The following is a 16310-nucleotide window of genomic DNA, read 5'->3' on the forward strand; positions in this document are numbered from 1 at the left end:
AGCAAATGATATCACAGCTTTAATTCCCTATTGTAATATTATAGTGATATCATAGGAGATAAAAATACCATGAAGAGGTCACTATAAACTCACTCTAGAGTACCATAGATACCTATAGGAATATCATAGGAATATTATGCTGATTTGCACCGGTTGCCTTTTATTATATATATATAAAAAAAACAACCAAAGAACCACAAAGAGTAATTAATCTTTTTCTCCCACTTACAGGCGTGTGTTGAAAGAGTTAACTCCACCTCTTTCTACCACTCTGCAGAGAGAAATAGGCGGAGTTTGAGTCACCACATTGTTTTTTGTATTACATGTTGAGGAGGGTAGCCAGAGTGTGTGTGTGTGTGTGTGTGTATGTGTGTGTGTGACGGAGCGAGAGAGGGGAGAGAAAGGGGCGAGAGAGGGGGATAAACATGGATGCGAGATTACGCCAGAGTTGTAAACTACTACTACTGGTATTTAATTGAAAACTACGAGTTTCTAATTGACTGCAAGCCTCGCACGGGATTATGCCCAGCGCCAGCGTGTCTGTGCGAAGTTTATCTGAAGTAGAAAAATACCTCAACAGCCGGATGGTGAGTAGATGAGTTTATTTTGCGGCATTGTTTCATTAAAGGCAGTTCCCGTACTGTACCAACGATACATTGTTTGCTTATCCCATGTGAAGCCAACAGCTGCTGCGTCCTATTTCTCAGTAGCCTTCATTTAAAAAGAACCATTGTAATCCCATAATACATTTTAGCAGGGTACTGTACAAAGAGAAAAAGTACGTGTCCATATGGGATGATATGGTGACCCCATAAATCCCTATGAATATTAAAGGAATAATATGGCGATTTTTCGTTCGGACGATACCGGCCGATATCCTACTGGACAGAAATCTTTCTATGCTGCGTTTCATCACATCGACATGAGTTGACGTACTTATTTCAGTGTCTTGACCGAAACAACTCGGACTCATGTGGTGTCAGTTTTATATAATTTTTAGTGGAGATCTCGCATCGCCTGGCCCAGTTTTCCTATTCTGATAAAATGTTTCTCTTACCTGGGACGTAGTGGAGGGTGAACCCACCTCGTCTCAGTTTCCCCATCTTGTTAGGCTGACATAAGTCTTCATCATGAATTCATGGTGATTCTCAGTCTTTTTCATATCAGGGACCCCTCATTTAGTACAAATTATAGAGCCAGATTTTGTATTTTTTTTCCAGAATTCCGTGACTCTCTGTATTGTAGGTAGAGAGATAACAGTGAAACTATGACCAAAATAGTCATTCTTCTACCTTCTCTAATTGTGTTAACTTCTTGTAAGTTAAATAATGCTGAAGTTTAACAATTCATCAATTTGATGGGGACCCCCTGGAACCCCCTCGAGGACCTCTGGTGGTCCCCGGACCCCACGTTGAGAACCACTGATGTAGCGTATATCATAGCAAGCCGTATCAAAATGATGCATAAGGGTAGACCCTTTTCAGAAAAAAATAATAAATTAGGCTAATGCGTTCCTGAAAATATACTTATTTTTTTGTTGATATTGGTGCTTGCCTTATGATGATCACCTTTTCGTATTTACCATTACATCACTGATTCTTACAATATCATCTTATACAGAACATGATGTAATATTCTTTATAGCACTGTATTGTTTATGTAGTTATAGGCAACCCTTTTAAAACAATTTAACATTAAATCTGTTGTTGGTAAAGTTTGTGTAACTAATGCTAATGCTTTTTAAACATTAATTCCATGCCTCCAACATAAGTTACCCATATAGGATCACTGTGATCACATGAGAGCAATGCCCTGATTTTTGCTGGCATGTTGTGTGTCTTATTTTACGTCCTTAAATGGCAGTGTAGTAGTAATCTAGGCACACATCTAGTCATTGCCTGTACAAACCAACCAACCCTCTGCTGATGTTAATGTGTGATGTCCGCAAATAGCTGTGAAACTCAGGTGCTCTCACAGGCAGAGTGACACCATGAAGTGGAATGCCCTTTCATGTGTTGAGTCCTGTGCAACCAGAAAGTCAGCCATGTATCACTTAGCAAGCTTGTTTCTCCTCGCATGAGCCATCATGCCCTCCAGCCAAATTAAGTTCAGAAGTTCGCTTCGTTTTGATCCACCCACTAATTGCGTCATGTATCCTGAAGAGAACGCTGGCAGGTTGTCTCCTCCTTCCCCAGTGCCTGTCTCAAAAACCATCCCACTGCAGATACTTTGGACCAGCACTATTCAAATTGAAACACTGACATTTAGAAATCAAAGCAAAATCAACACTCTGCCTCCGCCCCCAGAGTAGAACATAGAAGAATAGTATGCAAATAATTTGAGCCAGCTTCTCAAATAGGCCGTTTTACCGTTAGAGTAAGTTAAGTTAGTAAGAGCCTGACACCAGCACAATGCATTGAAACAACACATCTGACTCACTGGCTGGGCTATTACCACTGGACTGTGTAATTATGCTTTCCTCCTTCTGTTGGTCGTAAATGACATTGCATTTTTGTTCTCAAAAAGCCATTGTACAGCAGATACAGTGGGTGAGAGGCTAGCGATGATGCAACACCTCAGTTTGAGTGGCTTATTTCCAGCATGTACCTTAGCCCCCATTGATGGTGGCTGTGTAGAGATTTGCATGCCATTTCTCAGCGATGTGCCTGTCCTTACATGAACCTCACTCATTACCAATAGTGGTTCAGTAACATTAATGTCATCAGAATACAGGCATACTCAGTTTTTTGTAATTAGGCAGACTTTTTGGCTGTTGTCCATCTTCATAATTGGTGTCCCTTCATGTGCTGTGCATTTTGTGAATCATTAACTGGCAACTGCATTCTTGTATTTCTCCTGGGCTGTTATATTGGTTGTTGCATATGAGCTGCTTTACTATTCACCAAAAGTGCTACGTCATTCACTCTACTAAAATCTCTCACTTTGAATCAGTACATTGAATAAGGCCACATGTTTATCTTAATTGAATTCCATTCAATACTCTGCCAGTCCACTGGGGCAAGCAGACGCTGGGAGTGTTAATGGGCTATTGATTTAATCTTGGACCAGCTTGTCTATGAGATAATAGGGAATAGGTCTTAAGCAATTCACTCCACTGAGCTCCTGGGGATTAGTCTTTCAGGAAACTTCAGACTTCAAACTCTGTTGCTAGTTTTTGTCCTTTTATTCTGATGAGCCATATTGTTTGGCCTCTAAAGAAAGGCAATCAAAGCTTGGCTGCACAAACAGCTGTGGGATGCGAGGAGACATTGGGTCAGCTTTCTGACTACAGTCAAAGATGCTCTCTCTCTCTCTCTCTCCACCCCCCCCCCCCCCCACCCCCACTCCGTCTCTCAGTTTCTCTTCCCGTTTCCCTGTGTGAGCCCTGAGTGGGAGAGTGTCTGTCTCCATGAGGATCAGCTGGAGGGAATACCAATAAGCACCGCAGGCTTCTTCCTCTGTGGTTCTGTTCTCTGCTGAAGGGACGGTTTTGTTCCATCTCAGTGAGTGTGCCAGGGCTATCACTGTGTGTGTGTGTGTGTGTGTGTGTGTGTTAAGGGGGGGGGGGGTTGCATGCAGAGACACAAACAGGGAGAAGTGCCATCCTAAGATGTGATGTGTCAGTGAGTATCACACCACAGCCTCATAGACACCTGTGTGTGTGTGTGTGTGTGTGTGTCTGTCTGTCTATGTGCCTGCATATGACCTGGCCTGACATCATGATTTGATGGTTTCACCAGATAAGCTAATCTGCTGCTATTGTGTGGACTTGCAAACATTACTTCCTTATTACAAGGTCCGTGCCTTCCTGTTTGCGTAAGAAGTGTTATTTCACTGACATCCCCTCCTCAGGGAGGGACAGCGGGTTCGTCTAGAAACTCTGTACCTTCTGTTAATCTAAACCAATATCATTCCACTAATACTGCTCAGTATTTAGTGCACACCCATTGAATACGCAGTCTTGATTTGTTTTTTGTGGGTTCACCTCAGTGCAGTTCAGGGCTGGGATACTGGTTTCTGCTTTGCCTGTGCCGGTGCTGCAGCAGCCATGTGATCGCAAGGTTTGTTTTTGCATGAAAAATTGAATTACTAACTAGATCATTGATCCAAGAGAGCACTGCAGCACAAGATGAGCAATATCTGCAATTTCTATCTGCTCTCTGACTTTGCTTCCTTAAACAACAAAGTGTAACTGAGATTTGGGCAGAGGCTCACAGTTTCTCTCTCGGCTCGGTTCTCCCTTGTTGGGTTAAGATTGAGGCTAATGCAGTTGGATCTTTATGTTGTGCTGCCTGGCGAGGTCAGGACATATTAAATGGGTCATGGCGTTGGCCAGACGCTGTGTGTTAAGTAGGGCAGCGTGGGGGCCGGGGGCCACAGAGAGGGAAGAGGTGTGAGGGAAGCACCCTGGGGGCGGAAGACCTCTAGATCCAGATATGTATTGGACTGTGGTTGGGAGCATCCAGCCGGAAATTAGGAGAGTTATGCTCACTTTGTGCTATCCTCACATCCGTCTCTCTCTCTCACACTTCCTCTCGCTCTCTCCTTCTGTCTCCCACTCTCGGTCCGTCTCTCTGCTTCTGCTCTACTGACACACTAGCATCCACGGGTGAGTCAGACAGTAGGCGTACATGTGTGTGTGATGTCCTGCCTTGTTAATTTCAGACACCACAGTTTGAGCGTTTTAATGTGAATCCCACTTTATTGGAGCGTGAACAGTGTCTGAAGAAGGCTTCCTCACACTGGTGCTGATGTACCAGAAGTTGAGGATAGGTCAAACACAACCTCCGGTACTTTCTAAATTTTCGCCATTTAGGTGACACTTTTATTCAAAGCAAATTACAGTGAGTGAGCGCAGGTAGGGGTTCAGTGTCTTGCTCAAGGACACTTTGACAGGTCAGGTGACTGTTAATGGAAACACACTGATGTTAGCCTGGATTGAATCTGTGACCTTTCGGTTAGAGGACGGTCCCTCTAACCGCCAGGCTGCCCTACTGCCCTCTGTCCTGGTGTGGCGGGCTCTTCTCCTGGTAACTGGGCTTTGATTTTGACAGCTATCCTCGAGGCCGCTGTCCCCAGTGGTGGAAAGTAACTAAGTACATTTACTCAAGTACTGTACTTAAGTACAATTTTGAGATACAAGTACTTTACTTGAGTATTTCCATTTGATGCTACTTTATACTTCCACTCCACTACATTTCAGAGGGAAATATTGTACTTTCTACTCAACTTACTTTTCAGATAGAGATGTGACACAATGGATAATATAACACACTTTTAAAATACAACACTTTGTTAAAGATTAAACCAGTGGTTTCCAACCTGTTTGGCTTTTGACGTCTTACAAAAACCAGTGTGTAGTCGGGGTCACATTTCAGATGTCTATGAGTTGTTAACAGCTCCACCAAATAGTGATTGTTCCCTCTAAACCTCACATGGTTTCATTTCAATAAATGTTCAAATGATCCAATATTTCAGCAAAAATCAAAGATTAGAGAAAAAGTCCAAAAACTGAAAACAGATTTGTGTATCAGAACTTTGTTTTTTCTTCTTTCCTCTCCCATTAATCATGTTACTCATGATCACCCCTCAGATTTATCTGGTGATCCTTTGGAGGGGCCCGACCCCTAGGTTGGGAACCACTGGACTAAACTAGCTAACTGTACATAAAGTAGTTAAAACTAGCTCTACCACCAGCAGCTACAACAGTAACATGCTGCTTACACACTGATGCTTCAGTATTAATAATCTAATGATGTCATATATAATAAAATATCAGTCAGCGGGACCAAACCACTACTTTTACTTTAATACTTTAACTACATTTTGCTGCTAATACTTATGTACTTTTACTTAAGTAGGATTTTTCATGCAGGACTTTTACTTGTAATGGAGTATTTTTACATTGCTGTATTGGTACTTTTACTTAAGTAAAGGATCAGAGTACTTCTTCCACCACTGGCTGTCCCCAAACACCTTCAATCCCCCCCATCCTCCTGTCCCGCCCTCCTACCTCCACCACCCCTGGAGAATGTCTGCACAAATCTACATGGAGAAGTGGAGTGAAAAGTAGGGCAGCTCCTCTGCAGATTTGGGAGGACATTTTCATCAGCATGAGGCTAATTTATTTAACAGAGCCACTCATCCAGAGAAACTTTCAGATTGCTACAACAGTTAATCAGTGTGGGTAGCAATCACGAGCAGCAGCAGCAGTGGCAATACACTCATTGAAATGAAATGATCAGATTTTCATACAAGCTGTTATCAGGAAATGGTCAGATGTCACATTTGTGTTTTTGGTTCTCTTGTGTGTAAAACATCTGGGTTGTGTTATTCCGTTATTTGAGCTGCTCTCATAAATCAGGCCTCATGCTGCCGAAAAGTAAAAGCTACAACGCCCCTCATTCCAGCTATGTAATGCAATTTTTGGGTTATGCTTGAACAATCAGGACTCCAACTGCATAAATGTGAAGGTAGACGTATATATATTCTTTCCAAACATCTCCCACTCATGTCGAGGTGTACAGTACCTTTGCTGCAGGCTACAACAGTGATCTGTCGATGGAGCAGTCACACCACTCCACTATTTGATCTGTTTTGTGCTCATACTGTATCTATGCTATCACAGCACCCAGTACACTGGGACCTCCATGGCTCTTCAAGCTACAGCGGAGAATCCTGAACATTTCAGAGTTAAGGCTGGTGGTAGCAGAGCGCCTGAGGAGCTAGCTTAGTTCCAGCAGCGCAGGAATAGCATGCCGTCCAAGCTGTGGCTGTCTGGGTAAACAGGCAGTTCTTTGTGTTTGTCATTTGAAAGCTAATAGACTGGGTAATATGAGCGGCCTACACACCAACCTTCTGTACACTTCCTCTTGAAGAAGGAAGCCATTAGACTCCCCTTTCTGTCTTATGACAAACAGGTTTGACAAAAGGATTACGTAGGTTTGAACCCGATCACTTTGACAAGTTTTAAGCCAGTGTGTGCACCCTGGATGGAGCTTGAATGTGACTGGGCGCAGAGCTCCTCCGCATATACGTCAGGCCAGTGAATCCATATGCAGTAGCCTGGTCGTCACAGTGCAGTCCTGGGCAGAGCAGAGGCAGGACAGGACAATGTGTGTTTTTTTCTCTGCAGAGAAAGAGTCTTGTGTTCAAGAAGGACAGATGCCAGAGAGGGGGAGAGAGACTGGGAAGGGGAGAGACAGGCTGAAATACCCCAGGCATACTTGTAGAAAGAGGCATGCCATTTTCTGGTTATACGGCATACATAAATATGTAAATTTTTTGTGTCAGTAGAGAAATTATAGGCATAGATGGAGACTAATCAAAATAAACATTTTTAAGTACAAGCACAAAACAGTTTCTGTGACAAAGAAATATGTGGTGTACATTATGGTGAAACCACCTCCTAGTAATAAATGTAGTCAACGGTAGGATAGCATCACATTCTTCCTCACTGTATCACACTCACAAACAAGTGTGACCAGTTGACTGAGTGTGAGGGTATAATGGCAACAGCAAGTGTACATGAGGCCATAATGTTTAACGGAGTCACTCAAAATAGATCCAATTGAAACTGAGAGGAACAGTTTTGCTGAATGTGTGCCTTTCTCTTTCATTTTGTGCAGCTACTATATGTTACTGAGTGTGTGTGCACCAGTGTATGTCCAGCCATGGTTAATCAGCCTAATTTTGCGCCCTCTCTCCCCCTTCCACCTGATAGTCATGTGTTGAGGAGTATCAATGTGTAGTGGCCTCTAGATGCAATAGTCAATGCTCAAGATACTTAGCATGCAATATGTAACCACTCCACGGTGATGTGGAAATGCTAAGCAGGATTGAAACATAAGTCTGCTTGGGTCACTGTGATCTGTTTACGTGCTTGAAACCGGCAGTGTTACATTTTGTTAAGGATTAGTGCAGCATTTTGCGGCACATCGTGTTTGTTGTAAAACACTTTTTTGTGTTAGGTTTTGACCCTTTCACCTCCTATCACTTCAAGTTGCACTTCTCCATTCTAAAAATGCTGTATCACAACCTTTTTAAATCCTCCCTTAGTTTCTCTCTGCAGTTTCCATTCCATGGTGAGGTGCCTCAGTGAGACTTGCTTACTCTGTGCTATTCATATTTATTCTGTTTCACTTCCCCATGTATACATCAGAGATCTCCTCACAGTTCTAGGCTTGATAATTCAGAGGAAAACGTTACTTTACTGTTAAACTAGTGCATAATGTCTGGAAAGGGGATTTCCTCAGTGTTGTGGTCATTATCAGTGACCTAGATGTGCATGCTCCGCTTCTCTCATACACATTTATGGCAGCTATTTTGCCATTGGTGTCATCTGTTTGCTGTACTATAAACAAATAGGATTAAGATCTGGCTTCTAAAACGTAACAGATTTGCCAAATAAGAGCATTACATACACACCCAGATGGTCGCACTGTTGAGACAGCAGAATAGTGCAGAGGCAAGGACACACACCGCATAAATACATGCAGAGCCAATGCGAAATGCAGACACATGTAAATGTGAAAGCAAGCGTTAAGCAGAGCTCGCCAGTAGCACAATGCATGGAATTGGGATTGAAGGCCATATTTTACGTTTTATTTTTATTGTGTTACTCTCATTAGAGAAACTTCCACATATAGTTAAACATTATCTCTTCAAATTCTCCATGTACAGTGCTTTTGAACTGTTCCCACAGAGCAATTTTACGTTGATTAGCAGTTTAAAAGACATATAAATGGTTATAGATATCTACGCTAAAATTAGGCTACATAGGGTTTAAATCTTAGACTCATCTTAGACCACGTCTTCTGAGGTAAATGAAAAATAAAGCATTATCTTGTACTTTTTCTGGTCCATATATATATATATATATTTTTTTTATCTTTACAGATGTTTATGTATTGTTTAAATATGTAATAATGTATTTACTGCTTAGTCTAAAACTGGGCTATATCCAAAAACGATCCTGGGCTATAAAAGAGCTAAAGCATAGAGACAACATTGAAATGACGTCTAGTGCTCAGTGGGTTGTATCTAGAGTGTCTGACGTGTGTGTTTTTGTCCTTCCTGTAGGTGGACAGGAGCAGTGAGGGCAGTGCTCTGAGCATCCCGGTGCCGATGCGTCGGGGTTCCTCCGAGAACAACCTGGACCTGGACCTGAGCGACGGAGGTCCTTGTCCTGGTCTGGGTGTAGAGGTGCAACGCAGCCGCTCTTGCCTGGACAGCCTCCAGCAAAAGATACTCAAAGTAACTGAGCAGCTGAAGATCGAGCAGACGGCGTGCGATGAGAATGTAGCCGAGTACCTTAAGTTGGTGAACAGTGCTGACAAGAATCAAGTGGGACGCATCAAGCAGGTATTTGAGAAGAAGAACCAGAAGTCGGCTCAGAACATCGCCCAGATGCAGAAGAAGCTGGAGCAGTACCATCGCAAGATGAAAGACAGTGAAAGCTTCCAAAGCCCCTCCTCCTCTCACTCCTTTGCCAAGCACAGCACCATACCCAGGGAGTCGCCCAAGGAGCTGCTGAGGGATATGACCGGCAGTGGCAGACACCCAACCCTGGACAAGATCAAGACCATCGGACCGGGCGTTTCCCTCTCCCCTCCTTTCTTCTTCAGCAAGCCCAGAGAGTTTGCCAACCTCATCAGGAACAAGTTTGGCAGTGCTGACAACATCGCCCACCTCAAGACCAATCTGGACGCTCCCTCTCCATTTCCCACTGACAGCGCAGGGAAAGGGTTGAGTAGCAGCGCCACCATGGTGGGCAAGCCCAAGTATCCCAGTGATGATGAGTGCTCCTCGGGGAGTGCCTCCATATCAGCAGACAGTAATGGGAACCCAATGGGGGGAGGGGTGTCAGGGGAGCAAGCGCAGGACCAAGGCCATGGCCAGGGGCAGGAGGCAGGGGAAGACGGCCAGAGCAGACTGGCCCTGAGCCTGGAGGAGGTGAGGGAGATCCGGGAGGCCCAGAGCCAGCTGGAGGAGGACCTGGAGGACCTCAAGACCCAGTACAAGAGAGAGTATGGCATCATCAACCAAACACTGCAGGAGGAGAGATACAGGTCTGCTCACAGTCCAGTTTATATTACTTAATCTATCACTGTCTCTACATGATGTCTAATACAATACCAAGGCACTTTAACACTCAGTCAGATAGTCCTATACTGTCAGAGTATAGGACTATCCATCTGAAAAATGTAAACATCCACAGCACTTTAAGAGAGTTTGGAGAAAAGTATTCAGTCAGTGGTTGACGGCACATAACATCCACAGAGCAAAAAGTAGAAACCATGATGGAAGCTTTGCTTCCTCATATACATTTAAATATGTCCGAACAGAGAAGTAGTACCGTTTAACTAATGCTCCTGCATTGACTGCCAGGTATGAGCGTTTGGAAGACCAGCTGAATGACCTGACAGAGCTTCACCAGCATGAGACGGCTAATCTGAAGCAGGAGCTGGCCAGCATCGAGGAGCGGGTGGCCTACCAGGCTTATGAGAGGGCCAGGGATATACAGGTAAACAGGAAATCTATTGTGCTATCAAGCCCTTTTTCACATGCATGTCTCAAAGGACTTTACAGAGAATGAGCCTAACTAGATCTAACTGATAAACAATTGGCCATAGTACAGAATGATATAGGACAATCATCAGGAAAAGCACAGGACACACTAAAGCAGAACTCTCCTTGGTCAAAAAGTGATTATAACTCCACTAATGTAAAAGTCTGTTTTCATTTGACAGTTGTGGCCATCCATGTTCTCTGATAGAAAGATGCTTTATTAATCTCTTTGGGGTAAAAGGTCAGCAAAATGCCCTTTAGCCACTTGGTATGCATTCAGACCCACAATATAATCTCTCCCCAACTCTCCATCTCTCTCAGGAAGCCCTGGAGTCGTGTCAGACGCGAGTCTCCAAGCTGGAGCTCCAGCAGCAGCAGCAGCAGACGGTCCAGCTAGAGAGCCGGGACGCCAGAGTCCTGCTGGGGAAGAGCATCAATATCATGCTGGCCATCATCACTGTCATCCTGGTGTGCGTCTCTACCGCTGCCAAGTTTGCCGCTCCGTTGATGAGGAGTCGACACCATGTGATAGCTACCTTCCTGGGCGTGTGCTTTTTGACCATATTCTGGAAGAACTGGGAGCGTTTACAGTGTGCCGTAGACAGGGTGCTGGTGCCTGCCTGATGGCGAGGGAGCCATGTTGAAAACACTGTTGACAAGGACGCTGTCAGTTGTCAGGATGGGACTGTCTGAGAGGATTGGTTGTACAATCGTCAGAAGACACGATCACCTCACATTCACAGAGGCCATGGTTTTTAAAGTCGGACTGAAATGCGATTCTGATGATTTTGCTCATCTATAACATGGATGTGTGTGTAACTAACATTTTCATCTTGGCTTTTAAAAGAATATTTCTTTCAGTTTAATTGTCAAATTTTCCCCCATAGTTTGGTGTGAAATAATCACTTCAGACATTAATAAATAATTAAATAAGAGTGAATAATAGAATAATTAATAAGAGTGAATATTAATTCACTGACACTGTTACAATTAATTGGCCAAATTCAAACAAAACAGTGTAGTGGAACATCAATGGGCAGATGGATATTCCACATCTGCAGATCACTTTAGCAGCAGGGGGCGCACTTTGTTTCCCCATAGTTTTAGGGGGAGTATTCCCTAGATGAGTATTGAAATTTGGCAAATAATAATCATAATTCCTGTTTTGTTTTCAGTCCGACTTTAACATCCATCAAACTGATGCGAGCATGCACATGCACACACACAAATAAACAACACAACCTCAAGCTTGGTGCCCTCCCGGTCACAGCTACAGAAAGCTAGTGTGTTGGCATCACACTTATCTGAAGAACCTACAGAGACAAGAGCACAGAAAGGCAATGGACATTATGTTTGTTTTTTTATGTGTCTAGTTTCACAACGTATTCTTATTCCTTATTGCCTTGTCTGTCCAACGGTCAGTCATCGTCTTAAAGTTGCTCTGTTTACTGTTACTGATTTTAAAGTGCAATATATTTTGATTTCTAAGACCACTATTTTTAAAATGTTTCTTGTAGGAGAGCATGTTTTGTGTCAGTGTTTAGAGGAGTGACAGGGTGTTGCCGGGGGCGGGTGAAGGAGTGTCATTAATGTCTGCATGAGCGATCCATAACCATTGAGACCACTGTCGGGCTGTGATAAGACCAGCTGCCTCCTCTCTCAAAGGGCCAAAAATCAATCCAACTGCATTACCGTTCTGTTGGCTCCATAATATCAACACAATCCACTCTTCATAGCAGACGCACACATACACAAAAGTATGGAGCCAATTACTTGGTTCTCTCTATTTACATGTCTTATGTTTTTTGTCAGGTTTGATGGTCGTGTTTTTACTAATAATGTGATTGAGAGGCGAAGGGTTACACTGTGATACAGGCTGTTTTTCTGAGGAAAAATGCAATTCTCTTTCTTAAAGAAGCAACAAGTAGCCTTCAAGACTCTTAATGATGGCAGAGGAGCACATAAAAGGTGTTAAGTGATGGACTGGGAGTCTACTTTTTGGACTGATCCATGTATTAATTCCTGTGAGTCTTATGAACACTGTCTGAGGATCTCACATGAAAGCATGCACCATGCTTAATGTTTGTCTGCCATGATAACTCTGTCATTTGTGTTGGCGTTTGCCATCATCTCTTATTCTACTGTTGACTGTATGAAATTCTGTTTGTTTGGACACATTTGAGGAAGTCGCACCTGCAGAACTATGGATCTGGTTTACATACTCATGTGATTGATCCGTTCTGTTCTCATGCATTACGTGCCTTTGTCTGACAGTTCTGTTAAATTAAAGAAACCTTTTTAATCAACCTCTCACTGATGCTTGGAATTTGAATTTGGTGTTTGGTATTTGTCATTTTATTGGATTTATCTACCAACCTTCCAGTATTGGCAAGTCTCAATAGTGATTATTGATTCCCAGAAATTATTGATTCCCTCTCCAATTGTGATTGGTATTAAAAAGGAAATTGAATAAATGGGAGTGGTATGAATTCAGTAAAACTTTTCAAAAGTGCCTTATCTCTCCTTCACCACCACTAGAGGGTATAAGTGCTGCACTGCAGTCATGACAGAGATCAAGCAAACATAATGCAAGCTACTGCATGATATTCAGCTTTCGTGTACTTGATTTCATGTATGTTTTATATTTTTAATTAATCAGTCCCACACTATCAAAATCCATACCACCAATCCACACTATAAAAATCCAATATCTCAGAAGAGAGAGTAAAAGGAAATGCCACTCAAAGTGCCATTAATAATATCCTAATAACTGGAGGAGTAGCGCCCTCTGCTGTTTTCATGATGGAATATCTGAACTACAGCATTTCTACATGGCTCCACTGAAGCATACTGCTATATATAATAAGTCTTCGCTCCCATCAAGCCCAGGTCATATTCCATGCTGTGAGCCGGAAGTCTGTCTGCAGATTGATTCCCGTCTGTAACTGCGACTGACGTGGTTTCCATCAGGGCAAGAGTTATCTTTCTAGGACTCTGTGTGTGTGTGTGTGTGTGTGTGTGTGTGTGTGTGTGTGGCCTAGTCACACACAAACACACACAATAAAGCCCATGCACGGTTACACACTGCAATATGGGTCACCTGGCACAGCGGTGTGCATGGTTTAGCCTGCGTGACTGGTGACCGCCTGCATGCCACACAGAGGGGCAGAGAAACACAGAGATAAAGGAGCAAACCAACAGCCGCAATGAGGATGATAGACAGATAGCTTAACTGTGGATCTCTGGCACTCGCTTGATGTTCTCATACTTTATGAAGGTGTAAGTTGAGAGTTGAATCGTGAGTCGTATGTGCATATGTCTGTGTGAGCATGTGTGTGTGTGTGTAGGAGGACTAGCTGTGCTTCATGCGTTTGTGGAGCAGCTAAGGCCTCTAGGGGGGGAAAATACAGGCACCTCCGATGTGTGTGATGCAGAGATTCTGGGTAACACACACACACACACACACACACACACACGCCACCCACACATGCATACACACACACAGCGGCTTAAAAACGGGGATTAGGAGCTATATTTGTAGGTGTGAATGGAGAGCAATATTTTCTCTCCCCCGCCTCTTCCACTCTCCACTGTATTATGTGATCTAAAAAGTGAGCGCTTCCCTTTGATGTGAGCCTCTGTCCTGTGTGTTTTCCACTCCGCTCTCCCCGGTGGCTCCTGGAGCTCGTTGGCCTATTCACCGGGCTCCATAATGAGCTGCTAATTATCCCAGGACCTCATCAATTCTCTGTGGGCCGGCCGAGGGCTCGCGGCTGAGCCTCCTCCTCACACAGGTTGGCATGGTGACCGCAGGGGATGGGACCTGGAGGAGGCCACCAAAAGGACCGCCGCAGCTTCACTCCTGTTCTCTTGCTGAGGAGGAGTCAGAGGGAGGGACACAGTTTTCACTCCCAGGAGGAGAATGGAGAGAGTGGGATGTGTGTGGATAAAATTAGCTAAGTCTTTTTTTTTTCTTTTTGTGTGTGTGTGTTTATATCCTGTATATATACAGTATGTATTTGTGTGTGTGTGTGTGTGTGTTGTGTGTGTGTGTGTGTGTGTGTGTGTGTGTGAGTGTGTGTATTTGAGTCAGTCACTCAGACTGCATACATTTATAACATGGGAAAGTTACGACCTCTCTGGCAACTTCCACGCTGATTTAGAATCCTCTGGCAGCGCTGGGCCCTTCCCATTTCCTGTTTATGATGTCATGGCAACAGGCCATGTTCCCTTGCTTTGCTTCAGCCCTATAACATCAAATATACACTGCCTCTAACATGGAGCCACAGAGCCATACTTCAGCAAGCACAACAACACCTGCAACTCTCTTACCCTGCAATGTCTGTGACCAGAATTAGAACTTCCGCAGCTGAATACATTGAAAATTCCAGATTTATGGAAACATTTATCAGCGAGGTCTCTGGATCTTCATATAAAACACCTCTAAAAATGCCCTAATTCAAAGGCACCTCCAATTTCTTTTAGTTGCTAAGCAACCAGAGAGCGCCACAGCGATGCTTGGAGTTAAAGGCTGGCAGCCCAGTGCTGTAAAGTGGATTGTGGGGTGAATCACTGTCTTTTATAGCTCAGAGGTTCCATTACATGTCCAACTGACAGTGTCAATGATACACTGTCTGTTAAGAGTAATTATACAGCCTGTTGATCCCTCTGGTGTATTCACAAGCAAACCGCCTCAGCTGAATGGTTCTAGCGTGTCAATTGACATTTTACCTAAACAAAAATGTTAAACATTATAAGATTAACGCAAAAATCTATCAGACATTGCATGCATTCCACAGCACAGATAATCACATTCATGACATGCATTTTTGAGGAAATCATGCATGAAGTCACACTCATTCAATCCATCATTCCATTAGATTACACAATAATGTTGTTTGATCATTGTTAAACCACAGATACGCATCGCAAAATAAGGAACTGTTGGTCCTTTGTCTGTGTGTATGTGTGTATGTATGCGTGTTTGTGTGTGTGTGTGTGCCCATGTGCGTTCCCAGTCAGCTATAGACCTACATTCCTTAGCTCCTTAGCTGTGGGAGCCATGCATATGACTTGTTGAATCTGGACAAAACAAAGACAGCAGTGTGAGTGGGAGAAGTTCCCTGCGTATGACCTAACGCTCTGTGGGACTGCTCTCTGTTACAGAACAAACAGCTCATCTCTCAAGCACTCCCACTGCGTGGAGTCCAGACCATGTCCAATTGGTACTTGCAAATTCTTTTCTTTTTTTTCTTTTTTTTGAAATCATGTTTAGCTGTGGGATGGATGGGGGTTGTCACATAGAACAATGCAGCGATTGCCAGAAAGTGTAGCACAAGACAGTATATTTGAAAGTCAATTTAGTGTACTTTCTGTGACTGACAACTTAGCTGACACTATCTGAGCTGTCCTAGCTGATGTAATTAAATCCCACCCATCTGGTTCAGCAAGTAGACTTAAACAAACACTGCAAATTATTTTCAGATACCATTTGACCAAGGTTTGATGGTATCAACATTCCTTCTGTGCCCATTCTGCTCAGCACCAGCTCTCACCACACTACATTGACACTGATGGATCGAAGCCAGACATTGTCAGCCCATTATCAACACCTTGTCAGCCAACTCTCTCCACACCTCTCTCTTCCCCCTCTTTGGTGTGTGTGTGTGTGTGTGTGTGTGTGTGTGTGTGTATGTGTGACTGTTAATGTGTATGCCGTGGAGATTGAGGGAAGACTTCAG

The 16310-nt window shown here is 43.6% G+C and overlaps 1 protein-coding gene across 2 annotated transcripts; it reads left to right on the forward strand.

The window, feature by feature from the left end:
* The first annotated feature begins 380 nt into the window (after nucleotides 1-380).
* On the forward strand, nucleotides 381-12882 carry LOC139643862 (transmembrane and coiled-coil domain protein 3-like). 2 transcript variants are annotated; one of them, XM_071519142.1, is made up of 4 exons: nucleotides 381-587; nucleotides 9082-10070; nucleotides 10390-10525; nucleotides 10891-12882. In XM_071519142.1, exons 1-4 carry the CDS (start codon nucleotides 522-524, stop codon nucleotides 11191-11193), a joined length of 1494 nt encoding a protein of 497 aa, XP_071375243.1. In that variant the 5' UTR covers nucleotides 381-521; the 3' UTR covers nucleotides 11194-12882. The 2 variants fall into 2 exon arrangements, with proteins under 2 accessions (XP_071375243.1, XP_071375244.1); XM_071519143.1 differs by lacking the exon at nucleotides 381-587 and adding an exon at nucleotides 6562-6569 and having other exon boundaries at nucleotides 9093-10070.
* Nucleotides 12883-16310: the final 3428 nt, after the last annotated feature.

Source organism: Centroberyx affinis, unplaced genomic scaffold (assembly GCF_046629955.1).
Source record: "Centroberyx affinis isolate AG114_WGS23_722 - 3 ecotype Tasmania unplaced genomic scaffold, CSIRO-AGI_Caff_v1 ptg000664l_1, whole genome shotgun sequence".
NCBI classification, from domain to species: Eukaryota; Metazoa; Chordata; class Actinopteri; order Beryciformes; family Berycidae; genus Centroberyx; species Centroberyx affinis.